This window comes from Chinchilla lanigera, unplaced genomic scaffold, assembly GCF_000276665.1.
Source record: "Chinchilla lanigera isolate Chin_1 unplaced genomic scaffold, ChiLan1.0 scaffold00014, whole genome shotgun sequence".
In the NCBI taxonomy this organism is placed as follows: domain Eukaryota; kingdom Metazoa; phylum Chordata; class Mammalia; order Rodentia; family Chinchillidae; genus Chinchilla; species Chinchilla lanigera.
In genome coordinates this window covers 18,210,608-18,220,984 of record NW_004955415.1, presented here as the reverse complement: position 1 = coordinate 18,220,984, position 10,377 = coordinate 18,210,608, and the positions used below count along the sequence as shown (strand labels likewise).

The 10,377-nt window shown below is 41.7% G+C and overlaps 1 protein-coding gene across 1 annotated transcript in view; it reads right to left on the bottom strand.

The window, feature by feature from the left end:
- Plcb1 (phospholipase C, beta 1 (phosphoinositide-specific)) overlaps positions 1-10,377 on the bottom strand; it is a gene marked incomplete at its 5' end in the record, with an annotated part of 704,492 nt that extends 694,115 nt beyond the window's left edge. Inside the window, 1 exon segment of the mRNA XM_005380862.2 lies at positions 10,225-10,377. Within this exon segment, the coding sequence (XP_005380919.1) occupies positions 10,225-10,323 (99 nt within the window).

The window sequence follows — 10,377 nt, the reverse complement described above, 5'->3', positions numbered from 1 at the left end:
AGCCAAAATAAAACTTCCCTTCATAAACTGATCAACTCAGGTATTTTTCATAGCAATGGAAAGCTGATGCATGCAGGATATCAATATGCTCTAAAAAGAGCTTCAATAGAAGAGAAACTCACACAGATATTGGGGGGTAATGGATAATAATGAAGCCAGAATCCAAAGATGCCAGAAAGGATGGGTTCCAGAGCATAAATGGTGAAGGAGGTGCATTCCCAGGGGCAGGTAAGGATGGAAGTTCCCAAGTATATGGAATTAGAAGTGGGAAAAGGGAAGGTGAAGAGTTTTGTAACAGCAACTTCCACTGTTTCTGTACAGAGGGGATAAAGTGGGTGGATTTATTATAAATCATATTTTACAATTATAGGCCCTTTTTCCTATTTTTCTCATTTTTAGCTATAAAGGTAGTGATACTTATTTTTCTCTTTGTGAATCATTATTTTGATAGAGAGAATGTTTTCACACTGATCAATCCTTTGTTTTATCACTCCCAACACTTCTGAATTTCTTGAAGGGTAATTTTCATTAGGTGCATGCATCAGCATCTTTTTTCAAATAAAATAACAACAACAAAAAAACAGGGACATTGGTAACATTCAGAATGAGAGATATAAATACATTAAGCACAACAATTTTCAACTAACATTGAATCACACACTCAACCTTAAGCCAACCTTCCTTTATAATTATAAAGGAAGTTAGCTCTGCATTGCCAAGAAACACTTCACTTCTCAAACGCACATGGACAAACTATTTCAGGAGGCCCCAGAGTCCCATAGGATGCTGGTATATTTCAGATAGAATGGAAATACATACAGCAGAACTTTCTAACAAAAGCCACATGCCACAGTGAAGGTCACGAAGGTCTCTTGGGGACAGAACCACCATCCAAGTCTGCTTCAAGGCTGCACATTCCTCTGTGTGAACCACTGTTAGCCAAACACTCATCACAACCTCCCTTGATCTCACGTATGATCCCTGAGCATCAGCACCTTCAAAGTGCCAGATCTATGTTCTCCCTCAGGGAAAGCAGAAAAATAATATAACGCTAGAACCCTCTAGAAGCCATAGTCTAGTTGTAATATAGCAAGGCCTATTTATTCTGCACTGATAATCCAGATCTGGTCTCTTAGTTGACATTACCTGTTTTTATTCCAAGCCATTCTACATCTTGCTTGGGAGTAAGTTATTAACCCTTTACACTTCCTTTGCACCTTAATCTTTCATGGTCCACCAATTCAATGAGAAGCCATGGGACCAGACCAGCTGTAAGAACAATCTAGCAAAAGACAATATTGCAAATGTGTTGAGAAGATAAGACAGTTGCAGCACATGTAATGAATCTTGCTGGACATAAAAGTGTCACTGATTAGGCAATGAGCAGAAACAATCTTTATTTTAACACCATTCCCCAATATCTGTCTTTTTATATGTATGTCTCATATAGCATGACTGAGATAGGAGATCTGTAAAGAATCTGGAGCACACATTGACCTCTGTATCTCAAGGAACAAAGGCCCTCTTCCATATTCTTATATTCTGCACAGTGCAGGTATCAATGGATTTTGTAGATACACCATGGAAAGTTATGTTCAATACATTAACTGTGATGGTTAAGCTTAATTTTCTACTTGATTCCCTTGGGAGCCATGTAAGATATTAGTAAGGCACACTTCTGGGCATTCTTAGGTGGGCCATGGAGCTGTGACCTTGGCCCCCTGACACTTTCCTCTCTAGTGCTACTCCTGTGCTCTGCTCACTAGTGTGCAGGGCCACCATGAAATGAGCAGCCTCCCTCCACCATGCCCTTCCACTGTGATGTTTCTGTCTTGGAGCCAGCTGAACATGGACTGAAACCTCTGAAACTGTGAGCCTAGTAAACCAAAAACTTTAGGTTGTAGACACTGAGTATTGTGTCCAGCAATGTAAAGCTGATCAATACACTAACAAAAAATAAGGTATTTGTAGGTGTTTAAGCTTCGTCTCTATGAATCGTACAATCAAGAAGATTCTTTGGAAAAAATAAATAAATCTCTTTCACCTTATATTCATTTGAGCTCTATTAAAAGATTTTTGTTACCAAAAGATCCTATTTGGGGACATCATGATTAACTGGAAAGGACCTTGAATTTAAATATAAGACCTAATTTTAAATTCTGATTCAAACTCACATAGTTGTGTGCTCTTGGGCAAAACACAACTCACTATGTATAAGAGAAGAACACTTGCTTTTACTATTGTTCCAAATGGTGTCCATAAAAGAATAGAGGTGAAGATGAATAAATAATGGTGCTTTATGCATGTAAATGCCTACTATTAGCACTCACTCTCAATACTGAACTCAAGAGGCAACATTATATAGCAAAACTCCATGTATCACAACTGCAGTAGTGTAGGAGAAAATAGAATGTTTAGATAATTCTTGCACATGAGGACCAAAATCATGAGATCCTAGAACCATAAAAGGCCATATTGGTCAGAAACGTGGTGCAGGAAAAATAAACTTCCCTGGAATTTTGAACATAAACACAGTTGGTATAGGTAACTAAGAATTTGACAGAAGCACTGAAAGGGTTGAAGAAGTGGGCTTCAGGTTGGATTTCCATAAATGATGCTGGAACACCCACCACACCTCTGATCCTTGAGGACAGCTTTGGCTCCATCACACCCAGAAAAGTGGGAAATCAAGAAGGAACTACTGGGTTCCAAACAAAACAACTTAGCTACAGACAAGGGAAGAGGAAGTGGAGGTCAGAGAGTGGTCACAGTCACCATTGCCTCTTGGAGACCCTGAAGAACTGCCACAGAACATGGCACTCCTTCAGTGTCTCATATATCTGCATAAACAACCCAAGGATGCAGGAAGGTGTCCTCCTTCACATTCTACCTTCCAATTTCATTCACATGAATCTGTTTAGTGGAATTCCATTTATTACCAGAGTATTATTTTCAAAGGAGTCTGGAAAATGAAGCTTTAGATGTCCAGGCCTATGTAATAGCAAGTCCGACGAATAGGATATAGGGTCACATGCTGAGACTCAACCACATTAAACACAGTACAACTCAGATCACCAGGAGCTTCCTTATTTTTTTAATCAACTAGAGAAATGTGGACTTGTTTGGTGGGTCTTGATTTTAGCTCATATGGCTTTTTTCATAAAAGAAATCAAAATATTGACTTTCCAGTATCTATAGTTCATAGACGAGATGCAGAGGAAAAAACTTTTTGTTGTTTGCTGTTTGAGGATGGAACTTAGGGCCTTATACATGCCAGGCAGGCACTCTCCCACTGAGCTATATCCCCAGCCCCAAGTTTCTTTTTTAATGGCAAAATAATCTCTTACTCTTCTAGGTATCGGTGCTGTATATTGATATTTACCATGACTAGGTCAGGTAAAAATGTTTCCTTTGTTAACTAATTCCTTCTTGCAAAAACTTGCTTGTAAAACTTCAATGCAATGAAAGAAATGAAACACTGTGAAGTTAAAAAAAAGGCCCCCAAATGAAAAACACATGTAGGGTGTTTTTCATTCTGTGTTAATACCAAATACTTCTTTTTCATGTTTTATACGGTAGTCTATTTCCCAATTTATGGTAATTTAATTTCTTGATAAATGTATAAATTTAGTCAACATTAATTAATACATATATCTAAACATTTTTCCAGAACACAAATTAAAATAAAAATTTCTAAACTTTAATACATGGCAAAGAGAAAATCAAAGATTATATCTTAAAAGAGACTCAGACAGGGGATCAGATAGACTTGCAAAGAGCTTAATGATCCTTTATATTCTATTTTGGCTAGTTTTTCACAAGAACTGATGACTTCTTTAGGATCATATTGGGTAGATGACATCAGAAATACATCTCTAGTTCTTTCTCTACTGAGACATAGCAGCACATCGCTCTGATGAGAGATCAGATGTGGAATAGATAGGGAAAGGATTAGATGGAATAGATTGCAAGATTTGTCTGAGTTTATGGAGCTACAGGAACTTCATATTAGTTCCGGTAACATGAAAACTAACAGTTTTGGTTACCAAGAATTTGTTTTTTAAGTGGAGACCTGCAGCTTTAGTCAACAATTCACAACCTCATTCCACTTCTGCTGATAGTGACTGCACATAAGATGAAAAAATTGTAATAAGAAACATTTAACAAGAGGTTACCAAGTTCATCATAAAAAGCAAAATGTTCTTGTTCATTTGAATCTCACTGGAGGTAAATATAATTTGAATCTATTTGTTGATAGGCTAAACTTTCAAAGGCTATAGTCAAGATATGCTAATAGCCAGAGCAAATTATCATATTGCACCATAGGCAGGAAACGTCTGCATCAGGTCTTTTGAAGCTGGATGGGATGTTATTAGTACAACATTTAAGTGCACAGGATGCCACTGAATTGGTTACTTTGGAATGGTTAATTTTGTGTTAGGTGAGCTTCATTTCCATTTTTAACTCATCAAAACAAGTAAAATGTTTTAAATACATTGTTTTAGAAGAGCTCCGGGTTTGTAACACAGTGATAGGAACACCTGCAGGAGGAAGGGAGGGAGGGAGGGAGGGAGGGAGAAGACTGGTTAGAGAGAAAATCTAGGGATGAAAATGTACTGAGCAACAGCACTGTAGGGGTCTGCTCTTGTGCCAGTAAGAGACTGTAGGTATTACAATTTCTTGCTAAATTATTACAGCTTTGTTTAACTGTTTCCTGCTGTGGAGCATTTGCCATACCTGTTGCACTTCCTAGACTAAGCCTTAGCACACAGACCTAATCAAGTACCATCTAAACTAAAAATTAATCATTTTTGTTGTTACTGTCCAAGAGTGTCAATTCAGCAACGTACAAAAATGCTTTAGGCTGAAGAGATTTGGTTTAGGTTTCATTCAAACTAAAAACAGCTGCATTAGAAGAGGCAAGAGGAGTCTATGGAGTTAGAGGTCGGGTGACCCTGGGGGTGGGTAGGTAGGCACTGGAAAGGACTTCTGGGATGTGGATGCTACTTCTGTATCTTCCTGACCTCATGTTGTGAAGACAAAGCTCACTTTGTGAAAAATGACCCATCTGGATTCATGATTGGTGTATGCTTGCTCCACTCTGATAAAAGGCTTAACATACCTATATTGACTCAATTAGAGAAAGCTGTATGCTTACATTTAGATTACAATAATTACTGTCAATATGAACTGCACAGAGCTATGGTTATATTTAAGTGGCTCTTGAAGAGGCACCTGCTAGGCTTCCCGTCAAAACTCCACCTTCGTGGATGCCGGGTCCACCTGCCACTATCAACCTTGGCTGATTGCTCTATTTCCCATAACCTCTCCAAAAAGAATCCTGCAGTGCTCCCATCCCACACACCCTTGCCCCTTGCTCCCTCATCCACCTTTCAGTGTCCTCTTGTCATCACTGTGGAAACCGGAGCTGCAGATTCCATGCAATGTGGATGTTCTAACTAAGCTTTCCTGTAGGGTGCTGTCTTAACTGGGTTTTTCTAGGGAGCAGGAAGCAGGTAAATGAGAGCTTTCCTTGTTTCAAATCTACAAAGTTCTAATGCAGATCCAAACTTCTGAGCTTCCTCAACTTCTTGAACAACTCAGTCTAGTAATGATAACTTTTGAATGGTAGCTTATGCTTGTAAACAAGGATGCACAATTCAAAATTATTTACATGTGAGTATAGTGTAGGCCAGGAATATAGCTCAGCAGAATTGTGCCTGCCTGGCAAGCGTGAGGTCCCAAGATCGATTCCCAGCACCAAAAAAAAAAAAAAAAAAAGATGTTAACAAAAGCCACTAAATTATACTTTGTGCTAAGCAGGTAAATTGTATAGTATGTGAATCCTATGTCAAAAAAGCTATTCTGCCAGGTGTGGTGGCACACACCTGTAATCCCAGCACTTGGGAGGCTGAGGCAGGAAGATTGTCCTGAGTCTGAGACCAGCCTGGGATACAAAGTGAGTTCATGGCCAGCCTGAACTGCATAACGAGATCCTGTCTCAAAAAGGAAGAAAAAAAATGCATTTAGTGTAAGTAGAATTCAAACTTCTGGACTATTTTTAAACTGACTTGTTTTAGAGAGAATGGGTCCTGGTTTAAATTGTATAGATTCATTTTCTCTGAAATATCTAAAATCTTAAAAGGGGTAAAAGCTGATTTTTTTTTCCTCTCTAAATCACAAAATCTAAAATCATAGCACATTAAAGAGGATAGTAGAAAGGTCTGGATCTTCTCGCTTGTACAATGAGGGAGTCATATAACTCATAAGGCCAACCTTGGTAAAATTCATACCCCTCTTACTAATAGGGGATGATTCTATTGTGAGTGTCCTGTGTGTCCAGCACTACACAAAGCAGTGCACACGTCTGCTCTCTAAACTCTAACTGCTGCTCTGTGAGGTAGAAAATATTACAATCCACACGTTGACACTGAGGAAACTGAGGTTAGGACACATTGAGCAACTTGCCTACGATCAGATCTGAATTTGAAAGGCAAAAGTGAAGAAGAAAAAAAAGACGTACAAACAAATGAAAATCTCCAATCTCCAGATGTTGTGGAACAGTGAAAGCATCTTGGGCATGAAAAATGAGAAAATTCAGTGGTGGTAAATGTACCATCCCATTTTCCATCCTTCCACTTTTCCTCTGTCCTGTCTAACACAGAACAAAGCCAAGGTCCAGAAAAGGGTGGGAAGCAGTCTCCTGTCTTCCCAGCTCCCTAGCTGAGGTGAAGGAAGTAGCTCTCTCTCCACTGTCTACCTAACCGGAGTTGTCTCATAATTTCTACCACCACAGCCTGGTAATGTAAGAATGCAAAATAAAATCAAGCACATATAGTTGCTTCTTTAATGTCATTAATCAATCTAAGGGCCGTGATAGGTCAGTTCTTTATCTGACTGTCAAGTTAAAAGGGGAGGGTTTATCCTTGATGTTGACACTATATACACCATTAATAGTTTTAAAAAAATCCCCACCCACCTAGCCCCAGACCCTAGAGACCCCCAGACCTCCTCAGGATCGGGCAGCAGAAGTGTTAATGTTTGGCCTGAGGTAACAAGGTGTGCACAGGGCTCTGCTTCCCCTTAGCCTCCTGCTGTCTTTGTGATTGCTTAGTGCCTGTATGAAAGCTTTGATCATCACCCTTAGAGCATGCCACAGCCTCACCATGACTTTCTGAGGAAGAAATTACACATGGCACGGCACCCTTTGGCCGATATCTCCCATTGCATGCAGTGATCGAGACAAGAAGACTGGTGATTGTGGTGTTTTCATCACTTGAGGAACAACAAATACTCTCACAATCTGAAATATCCAAACATCATTTCTGAATGTCCCATTATGTATTGTTTTCTAATGGGACACTAAGAATCTGTTTTGTGGTTTTGCCTACCATCCCTCTTATAAACCAAAAAGCAGGGTTCTCTATGTTTTAAGCGAAACTGGATACATAAAGAGCTTTAAATTTTTTCTAGCATTTGCTTTCTACCTACACAAGCAGACCGGGACATACCCTTGGGCAGGGAGCAGCAGGTGATTGATTCCCCAAGTCAGAGCCAAAGGGAAAGACAAAACTGTTTCCTGGACTCCATGACACAAAATCACACTCTCAAAAAAATCTCTTTCCTCTCCTCTTTTAAGCAGGTGCAAATTTTTTAAAAATGTTTTTCATTTACAGTCAACTGAGAAGAAATATATAAATACAAGTTAATCCAGCCTGAGCAACAGAAACACTTCATAAAATATCCCAGAAGTTCTAAAAAGACTATCCATGATTATGTCATAGAATGAATTTTTCAGCATACAAACAGGAAGCTGGTCATATATGTGTCATTATCACAGTTTTGCCCAGGAAGCAACAAAGGTTCAGAGAGAAGTAATTTCCCTAAGTTCACACAGCAGACGGGCAGGAGACCCTGCAGGTGAGAAAGATCTGCGACTCAAGCTCTAGTTCTCGTTGCTTTCAATGCACAACCTCAGAGAGGTGCAGTAACAATAGTGAGACCAACCTGGCTTGACCGAAAAAAGGCAAATAGGAACTAGAAAGATTGAGGCAATGACAGGAGGGGAGGATAAAGGCAGTCTAAGAAAATCTACACCCCTCTTAGTCCAGAGATCCTGGAGAACAAGGGATCTAAGTCAGCTACAAGAGCGTTCATCAAGGTCCAGGTGACCTGGGTCCAGCCTCTTTACAAAGGCCTGAGCTTCCACGGGCTGTCTTCTTAGTGTCCACATTCTCCCCTGGGGCTTCTTCAGAAACTTGCCGCTGCAACTCTCAGAGGCAGTTGTTCATCTCACCTTCACTGTCTTCCCATGGTGTCCGACTATTTTTCTCAGTGCATCACTCATAAGCTCTCTCTCTTTGGAGTTTTTGATCATTTTTTTTCTCTTTTACCTAGCATGGGAGGTCTGTAACAGCAGGGATTTTATCTGTTCATTACCCCAGGATGTAGTTAGTCCAGGAATAGTACTAATAAGTAGGTAAGAATATTTGTTACATAAATGCACATAATACAAATCATCTACCCTAATATCTCAATACGTATTTTCATAGCAGACTTTCATTCTCTAAGTGGCATTGGCTATTTTCTCCCAAAAGTGTATTATGCAGAATTCTTCAAACCGTAGTCACCACTGTAAAGAAATCCAGAGCTCATGCTGAACCTCTTTTTTCCTTCTGAAAAGTGTTTCTTCTCTCTTCTCTGCCTTTCCCTCTTTCTCAGTAAATCCTTCATCAAATCAGTTAACTTTGTAAGATCTCAAAATGGCAAGAGTTTTACTTGTCAAATTGCATTTTCTTTCTCCCCCACCCCTGGAGACAATGTATTTAGTGTATTGTTTAGATTCTATTCCATTCACAAAATATCCGGTCCAATTACACTGGGACAGAAAGGGGAAAAGTGCAAAGTCCATAGTAGGAAGATGCATGTTTACATCTTTGCCAACAGCATTAAATAATTGGCATGAGCTTTCAAGGAAGCTGGAGCTTATACTCCAAGTTCCGTTTGTGCGTCCAACTGGACAAAATATAGATACAGAGGCACTCAGCTAAGTAATTGGATTCACTACCTGGAATATTTAAATTGTTTTCAGACACTGGAAATTGGCTTAAGAAGATTAAAGAAAAATACCCTGGAGGATAACAGGCTATAATTTACTAGGTGGAAAAGCTTTTCAGCAAAAAGAATGCCTCATTCTCCTATAATTCCCTTTGATTAAGAGATATACTAGTCATTTGGACCCAAATTTCCTTCGATCCTGACATCTCCTCGGGTTCATTACAGCAAGTTGTTCTTATCAAAAACCCTTTGAATGGCACTCTGGACCTAACACTGGTATCATAACGTGCATCCTCAAATTTGTGTATTATCGGCCGGATTTCTGAATTTAATATTTAAAGGGCAGCCTGGGGTGGAAGAGGGAGAGGATCTGCATGTGAAGCACTGGGGCTGGACTAGGCTTTACCCTATCTGGCAGAATGTGCAGGTAAATCGTGGGTACACGTCTTGAAGTGTCTGTTTCAAACTGAAGAGGACAGCCAGCTCACTCCTCAAAAGCTAGCCCTCCCCACCTGTCTGCAGGCCCACTGAGCCGTCCTAGACCCTTCAAGCCCCCCACCCCACCTCCGGTCTGCTCCCTGGCTCTCCCCAGGTGTGTCCTCCCCAGTCCTTCTCTGGGTCCCTCACACGGAGCCAGGCGCTAAAGTTTGGCATCCGAGACCACCTGTCGCTGGACCGCTGCGTCCTCTGCCGCGTGGCTGTAGGAAAAGCGCTGAGTGCGTGCGGTGATGAACAGTTTTGGACTTGGGGGGATCGGTCTTTCTTGAAATGGAGGGAAAGAGGTGGTCCTATCGATGCGCCTGCAGGCAGAGGGACGCTTTCGGTTCCTACCCAGCGCGTGACAGCCGGTCTGAACTTCACACTCCCCACTTGACAAACTCACTCAGGACCAGTCCTCAGGCCAAGCCCGCTCCTCCTTTCCCAGGGGTCCAAGAGACTGGAGACTGTCAAGGGGTGCGGGGTCGGAGCCAGACACGCTGTACACCCTACCCCTGAGGACACCGGGGCGCGCGCGAAGCTTCTGCACTCCGCCACCCACCTCACCCTGCCCATGCCCACCTTGCGCCCCAGGCCGCCCATTGCATAACGCGCCCCTCGCCCCACCCCCACGCGGCCTGCCCCGCCGTGCCCGGGCCAGCACCCCGCGCCGGCCGCCCCGGGACTTACATCATCCCACTTGACGAATTTGGTGCCCTTCTTGAGGCTGTCGGACACGCACACGGGCTTGAGTTGCAAGGCGTGCACGCCGGGCTGAGCCCCAGCCATCTGGGCTCATCGGGGCTCCGGGCGGCCCGGGCGAGCGCGGCAGGGTCGGGGCGC